Source organism: Mastigoproctus giganteus, chromosome 11 (genome assembly GCF_048544385.1).
Source record: "Mastigoproctus giganteus isolate SK-2022 chromosome 11, ASM4854438v1, whole genome shotgun sequence".
Taxonomy (NCBI): Eukaryota; Metazoa; Arthropoda; class Arachnida; order Uropygi; family Thelyphonidae; genus Mastigoproctus; species Mastigoproctus giganteus.
Window position 1 is genome coordinate 132,367,788 of NC_143585.1, and position 22,098 is coordinate 132,389,885.

General features: G+C 37.3%; 1 protein-coding gene across 1 annotated transcript in view; it reads left to right on the forward strand.

Moving 5' to 3' along the window:
- LOC150078438 (RRP12-like protein) overlaps positions 1-22,098 on the forward strand; it is a 496,297-nt gene that overhangs the window by 457,593 nt on the left and 16,606 nt on the right. The window contains exons 32-33 of the mRNA XM_090384563.1: positions 2,158-2,218; positions 16,802-16,878. Coding sequence (XP_090240689.1) covers positions 2,158-2,218; positions 16,802-16,878 — 138 coding nt within the window. The remainder of the gene's footprint in view (positions 1-2,157; positions 2,219-16,801; positions 16,879-22,098) is intronic.

Genomic DNA, 22,098 nt, shown 5'->3' on the forward strand with positions numbered 1-22,098 from the left:
ATTTAAAGTCATCAGAGAGTTTATAATCCCTGTATATATTAAAAGACCTTCAACCAGCATAAGAGATTAGACATTCTGTAACTCGGACAGAAATATTTATCTACAGTAGAAAAACAGATTCTCATTTCATCAATTAGAAAATATTACATTTTTTTTTTCTGATATAGTATAATTCTTGTCATATAATCAGCTTTGCCATAGACTACTGATTTCAAAAGTTTAATTTCTCCTACCCAGGATTCATCCCCTTTAGAATTAGAACAAGACAGCTGTCTGTGATGAAAGGTTTGAGCACAACACTTAGTCCATGAAACCCCTGCCATAGGAACTCTTGCATGATTCTTTAGCAATGTTGGGTGTAATTTTTATTAACAGCATGACTGTGATCTTATGAGGTTTCCAAACTTTTGCATATCTCACTGCTTCGGGGCCAGTGCTAGGGGAAGCGCAAGTGAGGTGCTGCATATACAGGGTGTCCTTAAATGATGTTTCCGTTTTTATTTTTTATTCAGAATTACTTCAAGCTACACTCATGAAACACATATCAGCTGAAAGATCAATTCAATAAGTTTTGTGAAGGTAAATAAAATAAATTGTGTCGAATCACTCATCCCGACAGGTGGAAGGTTGCCTCATCACTGAAGACCACCTTGTTCAGAAACATGTCATTGTCAGCCAGTTTTTTGAGGAAGTTGCAACAGACGTCAAACCGCTTCATTTTGTCCATAGATTTCAATGTTTGCAACATCTGTAATCAATATGGGCACAGCTGAAGGCATTTCCGAAGACAGTTGTTTTTGCTGCATTAAGTTCTATACTAGCACGCCACACAGATTTTTGTGGACTGCGAGCAAACATCTGTTGAATGGCTTCAGTGCTCACTGATGGTCTGCTGGCACTTTTGTGTTTACACACACACACAGCCCTCGGTAACAAAACATAAAAACAGATTTTGTTGCGTGAAATGCTAACACACAAAACTCTTTCTCCAGCCCTTAACAAAACTGTAGCACTGCATAGTGGGTAGAATGCAAAACTGGCAGTCAAGTGCCAATTTAAAAAAAAACTTATTGAATTGATTTTTCAGCTGGTCTGTTTTTCATGAGTGTAGCTTGAAGTAATTCTGAATAAAAAAAATATCAAAATTGGAAACATCATTTATGGACACCCTATATATATATGTGTGTGTTAAGATACGATATGAATAGGTGCCGTTACAAGGTTGCCTTATACACCCCAAACACTAGCACTGACCCTACTGTGCTTTCCATATGAATATATCTGAGGTTTCTGGAATTGTTTGGAATATTTTAGAGAGGCTCCAAATTTTGCCAAATTCAATGAGTACATTTCTCATAGTATGTTGATTGTAAATATCATCTCTATCATCATAAATAAACAGAATGAAATTTGCTTATCCATTAGTGTCTCATTCCATTTAACATTGCATGTATTATTTTTTTTACTATCAGTTTATTAATTTGCCGACTTTAGTGTTGGCATATTGTAACTTGTGCTTTATACAAAATATCAATATTCATCATTGAAAGCCCTGGTAATATTGTAAATACCATTAGTTTGTAATAATTCTTTATAGTCACCTGTATATATTCAATTTATAATTTGTAGTCAAAAAACTGTATGCAATTAGAATACGTATAATTTTAGATGTGAAATGTTAAAAACTAATTATACTTGAAACATGACTATATATATATACTATCATTGAATTATATTAAATAAAATTAAATTATAATGTAATAAGTAAATAAATAGTATTTATTTACTTATTACATTTATTATTTACAGTTTTTATTTTTTTACAGGTTTACATATTATTTACTTATTTACAATTTATTTACTTATTTACAGTAAATAAATAAATAATAAGCAAATAAATAGTAAATATAAATGTAATAAGTAAATAAATAAATTTTAATTGGATTAAAAGTTCGAAATTATACAAGGGTTTACGGGCTACTATTTATATCTATTCTTTCTTTTCGTTCGATTGTTTATTTGGGTTATTTTTATGTTAATTTTCGCTCTACAGTTTTTGCCATACTACTGGCTTATGTTTTATTTTAATTAATTTAACATATTGGATATATATATATATATATATATATATATATTTTTTTTTTTTTTTTCAATTAGATTAAAAGGCAAAAGATGAATAGTGTAGCTGATGATGAAGACTCTTTTTCTGAATATCATAGTGAGTACTGCATGATAAAAATTCTTGTGTGCACATGATGTTCAATTTGTAAAAACTCTTTAATTTCAGCTAATAGTTTTCACATGATATACATTACGTTCCATAGAGGCATACTGATGTGATTTCTTCGTGTGTGTGTGTGTGTGTGTTCAACTTATATTAATTATTCAATGGATCTTTAAGGTCCTTGGAATAATTTATATAAGTTTTACATGGATAACTAATGCTGTACTGTTGTTATTTGGTTTTTAGGAGCATTAGCAACTAAGGCCATATTGCTCCGGGAATATGCGGTGGTCATTCCCTGACCTTTCCGCATCCTCCGTATTTGGTGGTGACGGGCTTGAACCCTGGTCTAATCAAGAAGCGAGTGCCACGCACTGCTGCTCCTTCCCACCTGGCTACGGAGGCGCCCTGCTGTACCTATTGCCTAATAATATTTGTAAGGTGTCTGTGCTGAGGACAGACAATTATGGGCTTGCTGGTGCACAGCCTGGTATACCTTCTGATTGAAAATTTTGCATTCAATCATAATTTATATTTCAGGTATATGTAGACGGCCACTTCCATCAGAAAATTGATTATCCATCCTGTTAAAAAAAAAAAAAAAACAAGATGTGATCCATAGATAGGCTGCAACAATCATTATGTGGTTGCCTCAGTGAAATTCACTAACAAGTTTTTTTTTTCCACTGTTCTTTGGCAAATAACTAGGAATGAGATAACATGTTCCATAACATATTCACCAAATTTTAATGAACTTAGAAAATTTTGCCATATTTATATTGTTTATATACATTAAGATAGCATTGTATGGCAACTTCATATTTTGCACAAAAATTAAAATAATGCACAGCAACCATATTTATGGAAAGTGCCACTATAGTTCAGCGTGTTAGCCTGCCATTTTTTCATTTTGTTTTGTTGAGGATCGTTGATTGGTCATCTGTTGGAAATGCATGATTTTTTTTTCCTTTTGTGCTTATTTTGTTTTTATTATTACCTTTGTAGTTAGTAAGCGCCCTCATAGTTCTAGTAGAAGTGATGGTAAGTGCTCAAGGAAATCGATTTCGCTTGAAATGAAACTGGAAGTGCTTAAGCGCAATGAACGAGGTTGATAGCACAGCACACGTTAAACACACTTAAAGTCTGCGTGAGAGTATGTTACGTACTATTCGAGATAGGTGCAGATAAAATTAAAGAAAGTGTTAAGAGTGATGCCCTTAACTGCACAAAATCGCCGTATGCTTAGTCAAGTTTGGAACACATGGAAAAAATGCTTGCTACATGGATGAGTGACCAAAATGAAAAAACATGTTAACATTAGCCTAGCGCAAATGCAAGGGAAAGCCTTTATGATGATTTAAAAGATTGTAAGGATGGTAAAGTTAAGCCCTTTTCAGCAAGTTTAGGGTGGTTTGCAAATTTTTGCCAATGGTATGTTTTTCATAATGTGAAAATGTGTGGAGAAGCTGCATTGGCCGATAAAAATGGTTCAGATGCATTCCCTGCATAACTGAAGGCGATCATAGAGCAGGGGAGTGCATACACAAATAGATATTCAGGCTCGATGAAACAGGTTTATAGTGGGAAAAAAAATGCCTGATCGTACTTATATTTCTCTTGCTGAAAAGACTGCACCTGGCTTTAAGGCAACAAAAGATCGTCTAATGCTTCTGTTTGGTGATAATATGGAGGGTCATAAAACTGAAACCTGTGTGCATTTACCACTATCAAAACCCTCATGCTTTAAAGGTTACGGCAGGTCGTGCATGCCCATATGCTGGTACTCAAACCCTAAAGGATGGATGACTGCTGTTATTTTCAAAAGTTACCTTGGATCTCAGTTATGACCAGAAGTGGAAGTGTATTGCAAGGCCAAAGGAATTCTGTTCAGCATCTTAATTTTTCTTCATAATGCCATAAGTCGTTCATCCAATATCAAATTTGTTTTTTTCTAGTTCCAATATCAAATTTGTTTTTTTTCCAGTTCCAATATAAAATTTGGTTTTTTTCCATACAAATACATCCTCAATACTCCAGTGTAATTAAATCTTTTAAGGTTCAGTATTTAAAGTGCATTCTGGCTGATCTAATTGACAAGACTGACCACAAACAGTTGAGTGTGCAGGAATATTGGCGAGCCTTCAATATAAAAGATGCTTTAAAATTCATTGATGCTTCATGGCATGAAGTTCCACATAACTGTATTCAAAGTTTGTGGCATAAGTTATGTCCAGATCTTAGCAATTCCTTCAAAGGTTCTGATACCAATGAAGATTATGCACAAACTAAAGACAAATGTGTGAAACTTGCTAGGGACCACTGAAGTGGAGGCAACTGGTGTCGATGATTTAATTGATTCGCATCATCAAGAATTGTCAAATAAAGATCTGTCTGCATGGGAGCAGTATTGCATTCAAGAAGAGGGGGCAGCAGCGAGCAAAAGCCCAGAGGTTAACAAAGAACAAGTTTTACAGTGAAAGGAATATCGAAAGCATTAAATCTTTTGATGAAGGCCTAAATCTGTTAGCTGATGAAGACCCTAATCTTGAATGAAGCTCGAAAGTGCAACGTGAAGCTATGCTAGATGAGTTGAGTGAGAAGAGGCAATGTACAAACCAACTAACTGTATTCTTTTTTTCAAGTGCTCAAGGGAACAGAATCTGACTGAGATTCTCATCAATCTGCCTAAGGCCACGCTCCAATCTCTCTCTCTCTCTCTCTTTCTCTCTCTCTCTCTCTCTCTCTCTCTCTCTCTCTCTCTCAATTGTTGTTTGTGTTGTTCTGTATATATTGGTTATAGTGAACATACTTTTTCTTACTGTAAAGATGAGTATATCTCTTTTTTTGCACATCGTTTTTTTTAGAGTGCCTAGTCTTCCATCCAAAGAAAATGAATGGTAAAGTTACATCTAGCAAAGTTACAATTAGGGGTAACTTTGCTAGATGTGAATTACTCCCATAGGCCTATTATCACATTTTTTTTTATTGCCACAAGACGTTCTGGATCATATCTCTCATGTAAATTAAGAAGTCACTGTATTATGCACAAGTTTCCATGTGTCTGTTTTATTTATTGTACCTTGCAGCTGTTGCTCAATTGTGCATGTTTTATGAGTGACAAGAGATACTTAATCATTAGTGTAGAAATAAGCATCTACCTTGTTTGGTGTATTTTTTTGTAACTGAATTGATTTGAATAAAAAATAGATTGGTACTCAGGACTGATTTTTGGCAATCCCTGCACATACATGGCAAGTCCACTTACTTGCCTATTACCACTTAGCCTAGCCTAGTAATTGCCACTTCTATTACTGTATTACTTAGCCTCCTGGTGTGAGCACTTGTCCCCCTACAGGTACCTACATAGGTGCTAAGCTTCTCTGTTGATAAGGCATTGGTTCCAGTTTGGTGTTTGCTTGCAGACATCCGTCAAAGTGCTCCTCTGATAATGTGTAATATTACTGTGCCACATTATACAATGGCTTAAGTTTAATAATTTCCAACGCAGATTAAAGTCACCAACCCAGATCTTTAAAGTGGTTCATGAAAGAAAAATATAAGGTAAATAGATATTTATGATTTTAATATTAAGCTAGATCGAAAGCCAGTCAGTGCTTTAAGTGCCCTTTGTGTCCTGTCTCTTAATCTCTCAAGGTCATTCATTCAAACTCCTCACTGCATGGGATGATTGTTTTAAAGCTGAAAGAACCTTTCATTTGTCCTTGAGAGTTGTGACTTAGCAGCAGAGTTAAATACTTTTGTAGAATGTCCAATCTTCACACATTGATCGTTCACTAACAGTCCTGTCCGTCAATATGAAAAAATAAGTGAAGTGCCAGCCCAGCATAAGCAGTGCAGTGATCCCTAATTACAACGGTAACACCACTGAAAAGAACAAATATATTGCTAGCCACAATATTATGACATCAACTCACATGAGCAGTCTTGGAATGTACCGTGGATTGCATAAAATACATGGGAATTGATAATTTATTTATCCCTATTTTGTGTTACAATTGTTGGGAGATAACAGCAAGAAGGGAGGGAGGGAGAACACATAAGCCAGAGGCTTTTTACGGGGTGTTCCCTTTGAAAAAGATAACAATAAAACCAGACCTGAAATTACGCAGGTGTTATTTAACAGATACATCATGAATCGGATATGTTTCTACATTCCATTACAGAGACTTCGTAAACCAACCACACATGTCACGTGGTTAACAACAGTACTTATAATTACATTGTGAGTACTTTTACAATAACAAGTATGAAAGAAAAAAATTACGAAATAATTGCGTAGTGTTATAAGCTTTTTGACAGCTATTCCTCCAACTTGTTTACATAATTTCCAAACTGGTATGCATTGTGGAAAGTTCAGTTGGGTGGAAGGTGATTTAGATCAGACATCCCTGGTGATGTGTTCAGTTATGAGCTTCTTGAACCTGTTTAGTGAAATGGCATTTTTGATATTTTCAGTAAGATTATTCCAGGTTTTTGTGCCTCTGTATTTTATATTTTTCTGACCTATGACTTTTCTAAAAAGCAGAACCTTCAGGTTTGCTTCATTTCTTAAATTATATGTTATTCCTTCTTCTATTGTTATAAAAAAGGATCCGAAGAGAAGAGGAAAGTTTGGTGTTTTCAAAGCATTGTACACAAATACCGCCTCAGCTTTTAGTATCAGTTGGTAGATGCTTAAGAGTCTCACCTCCTTATATCTCGAAGTCACCGATGCATTCCAGGGAAGGCCCAAAATTGAACGAACACATCGATTGACAATTGAATTGATTCTCGCAAGGTTATCTTGACTGGTCGTACCCCATGAGATGATTCCATATGTGAAGTGAGGCTGTATTAAGGAAAGGAATACTAGTCTGAGAAGGGAAGGAGGTACCTAGGCAGAGGCTCGGGCGAGTATTCCTGCTAGTGACAAAGTCTTCTTTCGTAAGGTGATCATTTGTTTATCCCAACTCAGCTTGTCATCTAGCCAGATTCCTAGAAACTTGGTATCATTCACTCTTTCGGGTTGTTTTCCTTTGTATGTTATTTTTCATCCTAAACACCATACATTCGGATTTTTCTGGGTTTAATATAAGCTGATTCTTTTGTAGCCAACTATGCATTTCAGAGAGTAGGGCAGAGATCTTGCATTGAAGCTGGTTAGGGTCTTTATCAGTGATTAGAATGGAAATGTCATTGGCATACGCTACTAGATGGGAAGATGAGAGAGAAATTCATTATGTAAAGAACAAATAGGATAGGTACTTGAGCCTTGAGGTACTCCCCTGGAGAAATAAGAAATGTCTGAAAAAGACTGGTTTGTTTTAATGACAAATGGCCTATCAGTAAGGTAGTCTTCAAGGAGAAGGTTAATTTTTCCTCTCAAGCCAAGATTGTTGAGCTTGTTGAGTAGGATTTTATGATTTATGCAGTCAAAAGCTTTTGATAGGTCTAGAAACAGTGCTATTGCATAGTGACCCTTTTCAAGACAGTCCGTGATCCTAGAGCAGAAGTCAACAATTGCCAGGTCAGTGGATCTTTTTGAACGATAAGCATACTGTTGTTGATGGATAAGCTGATTGACTTCCAGGAAGCCCATGAGTCTGCTGTGAAGAATTTTTTCGAATAATTTTGCAAAAACTGAGAGTAGAGCTATTGGACGAAAATTGTTGACAGAGTTGCAGTGTTTCCCCTTAGGAACAGGAACAATGACTGCTTTTTTGAATTGAGATGGGAATTTACCAGATTGAAAGGAAAGATTGTAAATATACTTCAGTGGTGTTAAGGACCTTTTTCAGCAGAGCAGGAGATATTTCATCAAAGCCGAGGGCTCCCTTTACTTTTAATTGATGTCCTGCTTCTAAAATCTCTTGATCTTAGAGCGGAGCGAGAAAAAAAGAGCTCTTCATTGAGTGCTTGACAATTCTCTCATTGCATTATCTCTAGAGTCAACTTCATCTTTAAAAAGGTTATTCACACTTGAGATAAAGTGATTACAGAAGGCTGCGACTTTTTTCCTGGTCATCTGAAATGAGTACGTCGTTCTCAACTACATCTCCAACGTAGTTCTGTGATTTCGTTTTCCTTCCAGGTAGTAGCTTGTCCAAGACTGTCCACTTTTCCTTGCTTGTAATGACGCCTTTAAGTTGGGAACTATAATATTTCCTTTTCTCCGACTGAATACTGTCAGTGACTTTGTTTCTGTACATAGTGTATTTGTTTTTTATCCGCCTCCTTTCGTGTTTCTCTAGCAATTCTTGCAAGTTTGTCCCTTTTCTTTAGCATGTTACAAATTTTGAGATAAATGGGCATAATTTCCGTCTTGGCCTAGGGTCTTTTGATTCCCTGGGATCCTGATGTATGACGCGCATTTTTCGTAACTATTTAAAATTTGCTCAAAGAAAAAGTTTGTCGCAATTTCAGAATCATCTGTAGCAATCACCCCATCCCATGAAGACTGCTGGAGGTCATAACAGAGCTGATTGAGAGAGCCTGGAGTGACAGATCTGTAAGTGTGCATGATCTCTTCCACAACATTTTCAGTTACCATTAAGATGGGACGATGATCAGAAATGGTTGCATCCAGTACCGCATAGGTTAGTGAGCATTCCCCAATTGTGAAGTCAAGAAGGGAATTGTGGGACATTCTAGTCGGGATAATTCCATCAGTCAGAAGAGAAAAACCATTGGAAGAAATGACATCCAGGAGGTCTTGCACTTGAGAGGAAGAGCTTTGAAGTATGTTAATATTGAAGTCTCCCATCAGCAGAAGACTAAGGGATTTGCTTGTGAAGTGAGATAGAATATTGTCAAGAGTTACAAAGAAACTGTTGACTGAAGCTGAGGGAGGTCGGTATAGACACCCAATCACCAGAGAGGCAATGCGGATAAAGGTGATTTCACAAGCTTGATCAGGAAGATTTGTGATAGGAAAGGTAGAGCATCGCAGATGATTGTGAACGTAAATAGCAACTCCACACCCTTTAGAATCACATCTGCAACTGTGAAAGAGCATAGTCTTGAAATCGGATTGAAACTTCAGGAGAGAACCAGGTCTCAGTAAAAACCATCAGGTCTGGATGGAGATTCCATGATGTCACTTGAGTGAGGATTTCATCATTATGTTTTACAATACTGTGTGCATTCATATAGAATACAGTAATTGCATCTTTTGATGCTGTAGTAAGGCATAAGTTGTTTGGTTTAATTGTTGGCAAGTGACATGGCAGAAAAGTATTTTCAGAAGAGTTAGTCATTCAAATTCTGGTAGGATGAAGAAATAGAGGAATCATTTATAGAGGTTCTTCCCAGTTGAGATTCCAGAATATCTGAAAAATGCTCGAATTGTCATTCCCGTTGACTAGTTTCGATAGCTAAGTCACTGGCTGATGACCTAGTACCAGGAAGAGGGGGGGCGTCCGTAGAAAGGCTGAATAATGGCTCCCTCAGGCCAACAGTGATCCTTTAGTAATAGATCAAAATCCGTTTGTTGACACTGAATATAGAAATAGTTGTACGAATCATGTTTGGAATTCATTTTTATTGCGTTTACTTCTATCTGCAGTTGAGTTCTGATATGCTGATCTACTTCTGTACCGCACAGTTGGGGTTCGAGTCGCGAGACAAAAATACCCTTGGTTGAAATTTTAGTTCTAGGGACTGCTCTGATTGAAGAGTTGGTAGCTGTTCCCACAACAGCAGGGGTGTGTCGATGTCTGATTAGAGGCAGATTGATTCCATTGTCCTCTGATGTGATCTGCCTGCTTCCTGGAGAAAATGACATCGTCTAGGAGTGGATTGACAGATCTATTGCCATATTTACGTGCTTTGTGAAATTGACTAGTAACTGGAGCATATCTGGAGGATGTGGAGGTTCCTTTACAACAGATGCGTAAGTGCCTTTTGCTATAGGAGTCGGTTGAAATGTGGGATTTTCCATAGATTTCGCCAAGTTACTTGTAGGACTGAAGGATCTATTGGAGTTTTGAATAAGATTTGTTAAATCCAAAATTTTTTTGTAGTAAGATATAATTTATTTCACGAAGTTGGGAGTTTTCTGACCTGATTTTTTTAGTTTCGTCAAGAAGAGAGGCCATCATGGATTTTTGAGTGTCCAGGATTTGAAAAATCAATTTTGTGGTCATCTCATTTGGCTTTTCAACTTGTGAGACTTCGTGGTTAAGAAGGTGAGAGAAGGAGCAATTTTTTTGCTCTGATACCACGTCATGAGGTATGTACTCGGATGGCCCACTCTGTTGAGTGCCATTTGATGATGAGGTGAAACACTGAGATTCACCGTCAGAAAGACTTAAAAGATCCGTTGGGGGTTAATCCCGAGTTATTTTCATTTTTCATCTGTTTTTTCTTCATCTGCCTGTAATTTATGCAACAGGGACCTTTCCACGAGTCGATAGCTGCCTGAAACATATTTTTTCAGTTTACGGTTGACAAATCTATGCATTTTATACAGTACACAAGACCGCATTCTGCATTGCATTGGAGGAAGTCTTTGCATTTCTTTTTACACATATGGCAAATAATTTGCATTTGCGGAGCCATTGTAATTAACAGTAAAAACAATAAATTTCTTTTTATATTAAAATGAAAATTTAATATGCAAGTTAAAATGAAAAATTAAATGCAAAATATAAAATATGCAATATTATTGCTATCTGAACTAATTTTACAGAGAATACTTATCAGAGAATTAGTTGAAATACTTTATAATTCTTTAAAATACATTCAAAGGGTTAAGTGCGATTCCTGAGATAATTTGAACTACATGCAGTATTTAAGGTCACACCACTAGATTAATCAGTAGTCTTTTGAAAGGCATGGTTTTCTTTGTAGGAACAATGACTGGTGACCTTGCGGGCTATAATCAGACAAAAACAGTCAAGTGACTGACCTTGGTTAACCTGTGAGACAGTAATCCTTACACTGAAAACTTCCCAGCTTTGTGGCTGCCTATAGAAGCTATATGAGATATCTTGTTGAAGAGGAACATAAATTTCGTTTACTATCGCTTGAAAACTATCTTTCGAGTACTTCTTTCTATTTTAGTATTAAATCAGCTCACACCAACCATAAGAATAAGTATTTACTGTAACTAAAATATTTATTTACATATTAAAATAAAATAAATATTTACAAAAACTGCTATTATATTAAATATACATGTAAAAACATTAAAACTGTGATAAAATCCTTGAGATAAAATACACTAAAATAAACCGGATTAAAAACAATAAAAATCTCTGGAGCTTTCGGAAGCTTGCGCTCCCTTCCTCAGCAGTAACAAAACTTCCTGCAGCACGTCCATATATATAACAGGCTCAAGGTACCTATACACATGGTGCAGTCGGCGCATGGTCTGAACTGGAAGCGGAAATAGTTCGGGAACGTGTTAAGCAACCGTTCATCCGTACTTAGGATAATAGTTTCAAACAGAGGATGCATACGCATACCTCTGTCCCTATTCATAATATTGTGGTCGGATGAACAGATTCGTAGGCTCTCGAGCCATTTACGGTTCCAGAACCCATGCGCTCGATCCATGATAACCGCATCCTCTGGGGAAATTTGATGCTGCTTCTCCCAAAAATGTTCGGCCACAGCAGACTTATTGTAATCAGCGGTTTTTATAGCATTTGCATGCTCCCCCAGACGATCCTTGAGCCGTCGTTTTGTCTCGCCCACATAACACTCCCCACAATCCGGGCTTTTTATCCTGTATACTACTCCACTACTCAGGTCCTTTGCTATTGGGTCTTTTACCTGAGACAACACTGTGTGCAACCTCCGCCCGGGAAGCTGCACACAGCGTGTTTTATAGCCCCGCAAAATTCTGGCGAGATGCTCAGTAACGCCCGGATAGTAAGGAATGTATGCGGTAGCGACAGGAACAAACGGTTCCTGATGGTTAGACTCTATTCCTCTACTAAATCTGTCTATGATCCTCTGGGGGTATCCGCATTTTCTAAGGTCTGCTGTGACCCGTCTAATTTCACATTCTTTGTCCTCAGAGGTGGTGCAGTGTGACCCTGCTCTATCTAGTAGAGCTTTCACTACACTATTCTTATGCTGCCCAGCTTGTGCTGAACTATAATGGGTGTACTGGCCTCTGCACATAGGTTTTTTAAACACAGAAGTTTTTAGCCTAGGGCCTACCCTAGAGACCAGTACATCCAAGAAAGGAAGGGTACCTCCTGTTTCCACCTCTGAGGTAAATTGTATAAATTGGGAGAAGCTATTAAGCCAATGGAGTGCATCATCCTCTCTCTCTCCCCTTCTGGACCACGGTAAAGGTATCATCAACATACCTTTTCCATTTCTTTATGGGAAACTGACATCCACTAAAAACCCTTATTAAAGACTAATCACTGCAGTAAACAGACGCTTGCCAAGAAATATGACATCTATGTACCTCTTACAAGAGCCAAGATTTTTGCTTCCCAGTTTGGACCTTCAACGTGTCCTGAATCCATTAAGAGATGTTTCTTGTGAACTGAGAGGAAAGTGGAGGAGAGATTGTTGGGGATAAACATAAAAAAGGCACCTGGGGTGGATGGGATCTATCCAGTTATATTAAAGGAGGCAGCAAAGGAAGTAAGCAAACCCTTAGCCATAATTATGAGAGCTTCCTTGGACTCAGGGGAGGTACCTATGGACTGGAGATGTGCAAATGTGACCCCAATTCACAAAGGAGGTTCAAAGGCTGACACAAGTAATTATAGACCTGTTAGTTTAACTTCTGTTCCAGGTAAATTAATGGAGGCACTGGTTAAAGAAGCACTGCAGGATCATCTAGACAAGAATTCAGTTATAGCTCAGACGCAGCATGGTTTTGTTAAGGGCAGGTCTTGCCTGACCAATTTGATTGGATACTATGATGTAGTCACAAAAGAACTGGATGCAGGGAATAACTTTGATATTATATATTTGGATCTTAGAAAGGCTTTTGATACTGTTGCACATGGAAGACTGCTGCACAAATTGGAGCAGTGTGGCATTGGAGGCAAATTGCTGCTATGGATAAGGGGATGGTTGAGTGGCAGAAGACAGAGAGTGGTAATCAATGGACACTGCTCAACGTGGACTAATGTTATTAGTGGAGTTCCTCAAGGTTCAGTGTTGGGTCCGTTGTTGTTTTCGGTGTTTATGAATGATATTGATGATGGGATATCAAGTTTAATGTCCAAGTTTGCAGATGATACAAAGGTTGGCAGGGTCGTTAAGGACAATACTGACGCTATGCTGCTGCAACAGGATCTGGACAGGTTGAACAGATGGGCTGAGAGGTGGCAAATGAGGTTTAACATCGACAAATGTAAAGTGCTGCATATGGGAAACAGTAACCCCAGAGCAACGTATCAACTCTGCGGTACTACACTGACAGTGGTGGAGAATGAAAAGGACCTGGGGGTAATTGTGCAGGCAGATATGAAGTTCTCTGAGCAGTGCAGACGAGCTGCAAGAGTAGCTCATGGTGTCTTGTCAATGATATACAGGAATTTTTCTAGCAGGGATAAGGAGGTGATTATTCCCTTGTATAAGGCAATGGTAAGGCCACATCTTGAGTACTGTATACAGGTCTGGAGGCCTCATTTCAAGAAGGATGTAGAGCTGCTGGAACGGGTACAAAGGGCAACAAGATTAGTAAATGGAACAAAGGGTTGCTCTTACGAAGAAAGGCTTAAGTTTTGCAAATTACAGAGTCTGGAGACTAGGCACCGGCGAGGTGATCTGATAGAGGTGTATAAGGCTTTGAATGGTTTGAGCATGCTCAATGCCAATGGGATTCTTCATCTTTCTCAGAATAATCACCTCAGAGGGCATAAATTCAAATTGAGGAAGGACGGATGTCGGATAGATGTGCGGAAATTTGCCTTTGGCCAGCGGGTGGTTGGTTGGTGGAACCGACTTCCATCACTGGTTGTTGAAGTTGATAGCCTAAACAAATTTAAAGCTCAACTGGACAGGTATTTCGAACGAACGGAGGGGTGAAATGGGAGTGGGTTTTTTTTTTTTTTTTTGTTTTTTTTGGCTGATGCTGAATAAGCTTGCTTTCTTGCATCATATGCCTCTGCTAATGCTAATGCTAATGCTAACACAATATCCACGTTGAAGTGAAACAGACAAAAACTCGGCAAACAGGCCATGCCTCGTTCCATGTTCACCCTCTGTGTACCAAAAAGATCATCCTGCCAGCAACCCCCACCAACTCATCCTCTATGATAGCATTCACTGATTCCAAAAAAAAAAAAAAATCACTGTCCATGCTCCACATTCAGGTTTCTCATGCAAAATGTGTGCACTATTGTCAACAAGTTGGCTCCTTTGTGGTTCCTCCTCCTGCTCGATGAATATGATATCATTTATATCCAGGAAACTTGGCTTAACTATGGAAGACAACTTACCCGCATGGCCACTCCCCGCAGAAAAGCACAGAATGACTATCTCCTATAGAATAAAACTTGGGAAAAGAATCTAAACCAACAAGAACCAACAGTTTCCCATGACAACTGACATCTTCCTCAAGTGGACCAAGTCACTTGAAATCAAGCCCCTGCTCCCCCGTGTTACAGAAATATTTGTAATGGCAGGGACCACAGACATGGTGGTGTCTGCATCTTGTTCAAAGTCATTCACCACCTTTTTGGTGCACAACTCAGTGACTTGCTGAAATTTGAAGCCATTTCATCAATTTTTGAAGTCCAAGAAGTAAGGATTCAGGTTGCTGCTGCTGTTTATTTACCTCCAGATCATAATCCTGACACTAAGGATGAGCTAACTACCTGGATTATAACCAACCTCAAGTGTCATACGTTCACCTTCGTTTTAGATTTCAACATGCCCTCCTCAAGACAAGTAGCTTTGAATGACCTCATTCGCTCCTTTCATCTCTAAGTCTTTCACTAACCCATATGCGACCTACAAGATGACAACAGAACCTTGACCTCTTATTCCATAAGCTTGACAATCTCACTCTCACAAAGTTGATTTTTAGGTTCCCATCAGATCATCTCCCAATTGTTTTTGATTATGAAAACCTTTGCTATCCCCAACAGCTTGGTCAGTATAACCATAAAGAATCTCACTCAAGACCTTCTCATTAAAAGATCTACAACCTAAAAATCATCCTACAAAGATTAAGAGCTACGGACTGGAATCAAATTGTTGCTAGCCAGCCTGATCAAATGCTTGCCAATTTAGCAGACTTGTTAAAAGACATCACCAGTAAATGGGCTTCCAAATCTGTCCACCTGTCTTCCAGGATGAAGAACTGGTTCACAAGTGACACAAAACCTGCGTTAATTGTGAAATAGAAACTATACCAGAAATGGCAAAGGACATTAGATCTAGCTCACTACCAGTTCTATAAAAAACATCGCACGTTTCCTACGTATACGCAGAAAAAAAACACAGAATCTCCTACAGAATAAAACTTGGGAAAAGGATCTACACCAACAAGATTCTAGGGAGTACCCCTAGAATCAGTTTTTAAGTGTTATGATTTGTTGCCACCAACGTGATTCTATTATAGAACAACTTCCTCGAACAGTGTCCTCAATGTTGATAATTTTAATATATTTTTCCAGTCCTGCAGCATGCTATCAATCCCTTTAACTCTTGCAAAAGAGTTTGTGTGCATTTTTATCACAAGCATAATCTTTATCCTGAACCTGAGAGGACCACCCTGTCCTTTTTTTTTTTTTTTTTTTTATCACCCAGCCAGCATGATTTAATCCGCTTAGTTAGCACCAATCTTAATGCCGACAGCAGAACAAACTTTTTGACCTGACAAGAAGGTTAATCCTCCATTTATTTAAAAGATGAGACATGGCTATAGTAGATTAACCTTTTGGCCATGTAATTATCTCTCTAAAAGGTTATTCTTAATCTGCCAACTAATTTTAAAAACAGTGCAGTAGTTGAGGCAACTCATTGTGAAGGCAAAGGTTGTTCTGTGGTTCAGGGCCACATCCTACCTATGCCACTCATGTTCACACTAATGCAGTCATAGTGGTGTTAAGCTAATCATCATTAACCATTTGGTTAATGATGAGCTTGTTATGTAATTTGGCATTCTTAAGATTAATTTTTTCAGGACAGATGGTCAAATCCAGGGATATCTGGTAAGAATAATCATCACTAAGTTGTCAGGTGCTATACCGATTAGGTGCATGGCCTTCCACTGAAGAGAGGCCAGTAACAATTGAAATAGTCATCTGACATTTGTTACTCCATTGAAACTTATATCAGAAATGCTGTTTATTTGTAATGCATAGCTGTTTAAACTTGTTATTACAGCTTCGGAAATTGATAGTGGATATCATTGTGAAAAGATGTTTCTTTTGTTACAAATTGTACAATATCCTGTTATTTTTATCAAAGAAGTAAATAACATTTTCCATAAACAACAAAAAATTGTAAAAACTTGTTAATATTCAGGTTATCATGTTCTATCTTTTAAGGTAATATCTAAGCTTAATATATAAAGCTTTATAAAATTTATCCTATTTAAGTTTTTAAGATATTGAAAAACTGAAGCTGACATAACTTATTTTATTTCAGCTAAAGATAAAGGAATTCATAGGTCTGTGATTTGTGAGGAAAAGAAAGGGTTACCAGGAGAAGAATATAAAGCAAAAGTAAGTGAAAAGTTGCTTCCTGAAGGATCAGATGTTTTTTATTCCATCCAGGAATAGATATTTATAGATCAGTGATTTTTCAGACTGCACACCATTTCATAGCTTGGGCCCAGTGTGCTAAATCATTTTTTTTATCAAGCATTTCTAATAATTTATTGAACTTCTAATCCATTAAATTGATGATAGTAGTATATTTCATTTAAGTCGCTTTGACTTTCAAAACGGTAAATCAAAGCCTAGAAAGAAAAACTAATTTTCTCTTTTTCGTTTTTCTATTTATTTATTATTAGTAATTTCACTGACCTTACCACCAATTGGTTATGAACTAGATAATGACCAGGATTCTCCTGAGTTTCTGCTCCTAACTACATGGGGGAACTGTTCCTGCCTCCAAGTAATGGGAGATGAAGACAGCCCCAAAGGGTTAAAAAGGAGCAGACATGGGCTACAAAATCCACTTTTATTCTCTGGCATACATAGATATTAAACCTGTCATTTAGCTTTAAAAGATTAAGAAAGGATGATTATCAGGAATTCCTACCTTTCTTTTAATTGATTCTTTGGCAAATCAGTTTCCAGTCTAAAAAATCAGTCTGTGGACATACATTCTATTTTAATTCTCCTCATTTCTTTTCCAAAAATGCTTGGAGAATGTTGCTTGTTATTTGAAATAGTTAAAAGACAGAAATCAAAAACAGCAAAAGACAGCAATCAAAACGCTGATCCCATATATACATAATGGGAAAAAAGGAGAGGACAAAAAAAAAAAAAAAAAAACAGCAATCATGGGATCTTCTCATAGAACCACAAGTTGCAAACACTCAGAGTCACTACTGAAGCTCACAACTTGTACCAGAATACCTATCAAACTACTTTCCATGCTTTATTTTATGCATTTGAAGAAATGGTATCTGAATGGGACATGAGTGTACCATAGGAAGAAATTGTTCAGGAACTACAGAAGCAAAAAAATTATACAAGTGAAATAAGAAATGATCAGAAAAGAAGGTGAACTCTCACCTGTTATTGTTCTTGCATTTTGCACCAATTCCAACAAATGCTGCCAAGGTTGGGTATTCAAGCTGTGACATAGACCGTACATCCTAGACCTAAAGTCCATCTCCACCGTATGATCAGTATCAAGTAGAACATCTACTATTAAAAAAAAGGGGGGGGGGACTCTACTACCAGGGAGTAAACACCAGATTGGTGATTGTTTCCTGGTTGCCCATTCCCAGAACCAGGCTTGGTCAACTTTTCCTGTCTGTGCACAATGCATGAACTCCACACCCATTGGATGAAGTGAAATACCAATAGGTGTCATCTCCCCTGCAAGCAGTCAGTAGTAAATCCTGTCCCGCATCATCAATTCATGATGCCAGCAAACAGAAAACAAACTCTAGGCTGACTCAGCAATAATCCTGCATCTTACCATTATAAGATGCCAGCAAAAAAAAAAAAAAAAAGTGTACAGAAAAGTGCTACACTTCACCACTGTCAATCAGTACATTAAGCTGCCTCCTCTTCTGGCAAACTCCTGAAATATGTGAAAATACTTAAAACTAGATAAATTATGTTCATTACTGCTGCATAAATCAACCACCACATTTTCAAGATTAATTCTGATCTGATTGTGAACCGAACAATCAAATAACACAAGGTCCCAAGCCTCTAAAGCCTGACAAACACAATATGGGTCAGGCTTTATCCCTAACTCACACAATTTGCCCTTCAAAGATCCATGACCAGTTAATAAGTAAGAAGTCTCCATTCTCAAATTAAGCCACTTGTTCTTCTTATAATCTATATTAAAAGTTACATCAGGAATAAACCTCCTGGTCACAGCTCCAGTCACACTGGAATTCCATCTTTCCTGCCAAATTTCTATTAGTTTTGACATAATATTCCTATTAGACATCTTTTGATCAACCTGAATATCATTAGTAATACCAATAATAGTAACTGGCCTACACTTCCTGGTAAAATAAGAAAATGCCCTAAAAATTATAAACAAATCCAAAGGAAGAGCACCCTCACTAACCTGTATACCATTTGTAGATACCGTTTTACACATCTGTAATGTAGTTAATAACATAGATCTTTCTTGTGAATTTAACTTATCCCTAAATTTAACAGTACTCACTTGCAAAAACCAAACAGATGAAGCATATGATGCAATAGGCAAAAATATAGCCTTGTAGTACAAGGAAAGAACTCTTCTATTCAACCCCCATTCTTTTCTTGTAATTTTGACAATACAGGCTGTAAAATTTTTAACCTTACTAGCTAAGTATTCGAAATGAGCAGTAAATGTAAATCTATCATCCAAAACAACACCAAGATATTTAACCTGAGGAACAAGAGGTATCTGTTTATTATCAATAACTACCTTTGGTGGATGATTGTAATCAAGCTTACCTTTCATAAGCATCATCACTGTTTTAGAAGGAGAAATCTTGAGTTTGCTATTCAAAGCCCAATGAACAAGACTGTTCACCACTATCCCAGTTTTATGTTCAATTTGCTGTCTAGATTTGCCTCCATAAACAAAACCAAATCGTCTGCAAAAGCTACCTTATGACACTGACTTATCAATGCTAACCACATGTTTGAAAGCAAGTTCCAAGCACTAAATATTTGGCAGCTGTTAAACCACATATCTAGGAAAGATGTTTTTTCTAACTTTGGATTCAGAGACCATATATAAATGCACTGCCAACAATCCAGCCTACTCCAAGGCTTATAAACATTGGAAGAAAGGGGGGAGGAATGCAAACAAAATGAAAAACTAAATAATGTATCAAGAAGCATGGAAATAAGCACACCAGTAAGAACACTGAAACTTACATTTGCCAAGTTAAACTCAGAGAGAGAGAGAGAGAGAGAGAATATCTCATTTGAACATATTTGGGGGCCCATTTGCTGAGTGAATGGCTGCAAACTTTATATTATTCAACAGTTTTAAAAACAACAAATAATTGAACAGACCAAAAAACGATGGATGTCAAATCATTCTATACATTCCATTAGAAGTAGTAAAATTGAAAGACAGATTTTGTTTTGGCAATTCAATCTGATGCTCACAGATGGTTATTGATGTCATCTCCAACCAAGATGAATCTATAATTATTAGAATTACATGCAAAAGATGTGGTATAGATAGTGAACATCCAATCTTAACAATGCAGTAAAGAAAAGGCAAAAATTGAACGCTGTAAGCAGGAAGCAGTCAGATTCGTCCTCTTCAATCTTCAATTGAAACTAAATAAATACATCACATGTGAAATAACATAATTGCCAACTCTCCAGATTTATAACAGCGAATCCATCTTTTTGTATCTTCTTCAATCTTACCATCATAAAGAGCTTTTCCCTGTCTTTTTCATTTAAAAAAAAAAACCTACATAATTTGTAAATTTTTAAAAAGTTCTGAAAATTTATGATTATTACTTTAAAGAATTGGCCATCAGGTGTGCTATGGCAGGGGGAACAAAGAAACGGGTGCCTCAAAGTCACTCACTTGGCTTCCTGCTCCATACCAATTCTATGGAAAAAAAGCCAAGTGAGTGACGAGGCACCTATTTTTAATCCTAGCTATAGTCTGTATTGCATAACATATTTAGAAGTGTGAATGCAGGAAACAGTATTATTCATAGTAATATATGACTGGAGAATTTTTTTTCAATGAAATACAATGTAAAATTTTAGAAGACATACACTGATGTTCAAAGAAAGCGCATCATCCCCTTAAAATTATAAATTGTCATCCGAATAACGTAAGTATATGGCAATATTTCTTACAGATTGCATCAGATAAGATTGACACGTGTAGGTGATGACATAATATTACATCAGCTGTTAGTTTCAGCTATATAAGCATGCTCTGCAAGAATTAGTCATTCCTTGCTTGTGTTAGGATAGCAAGTTACATGCAGTTGACACCACAAAGAAAGAGTGCTTTTGTTGCTTTATGTGAGGAAGGATGTTCTTCCCATCATATTGCTTATAGAGTGTCTTGTAATCAGTTGACAGTGAGTAGATTTCTTTCCAAACTCAAGAATACTGGTTCTGCTGATAGGAAAAAAGGAACTGGATGCAAACGAGTCTCTGTGCCAAAACAGGACCGCATTTTGAAGTGCTTGTGCCTTAAAAACCTAAAGCTCCTTTGACTGAGTTGAAAAGAGAATGGGAAGAACATATAGGAGTGGTAGCAAGTGCAGTAATGGTCAGAAGTCGCCTCTTCAAAAATGGGCTTATAGCCCATAGTCCTAAGAATGCCCCTCCTCACACAAAAAAAAGAAAGAAAAAAAAGGAAAAAAAAGAAAAAAAAAAAAAAAAAGAAAAAGATCCGATTCATTTGGTGTAAGGAGCATGTCAAATGGAACCGCGAGCAGCGGAAGTCAGTTATTTTCTCAATTGAGAAGAAATTCGACCTGCATGGCTCTGATGGGAGTCAATGATTCGCCATATATGTGGTGAAGAATACCATCCAGACTGTATGGTGTCTACAGTGAAATTCCCTACCAGCCAAATGATATGGGGGTACATTTCATATAACAGAGTAGGTCACCCGCATTATAAAAGGTTCCGTAAATCCCAATCGATACCTGGCTATATTGGAAAGCAAATTGCTGCCAACCATTAGAGACCATTTCAACCTGCCAAGTAACTGCATCCTTCAGGACAACTCTGCTGCTTGTCATCGGGGGACGAAAAGTGTAAGTAGGCACTTCTGTAGTTACTTTAGCTTCATTTCTGCATTAGAGATTCGACAGTAATGTGTTTACATTTGTTACAGGTGAAAAAATGGTCAGAAGAATGATCCATTGCAAATCTTAGCTGGCCAGGAAACAGCCCTGACCTGAATCCTATAAAGAACTGTTGGCATCGTGTAGAATCTATAGTTGCCAGAAAGAAACCAAAGACCCTTCATGAACTTCAGGAAGCTATAATTCGTGTTTGGAACCACGAACTATCAGTTGATCATCTTCAGAAATTCATCTTGTCTATGCCTCGACAGTGTGCTGCTGTCATCAGGGCCGGAGGCAGTTCAACTAAATATTAGTTTGCACCTGATGAACTTTACATTTTGTTTTCCATTTAAAATGAAGACCTTTCAAAGTCTGATAGATGTCTGGCTTCAGATTACTGCAGTTGAACAACCTGTGCGGTCTTTTTACTTATTGAGGCAACACATCATCACTCCACGTTATGGTATTC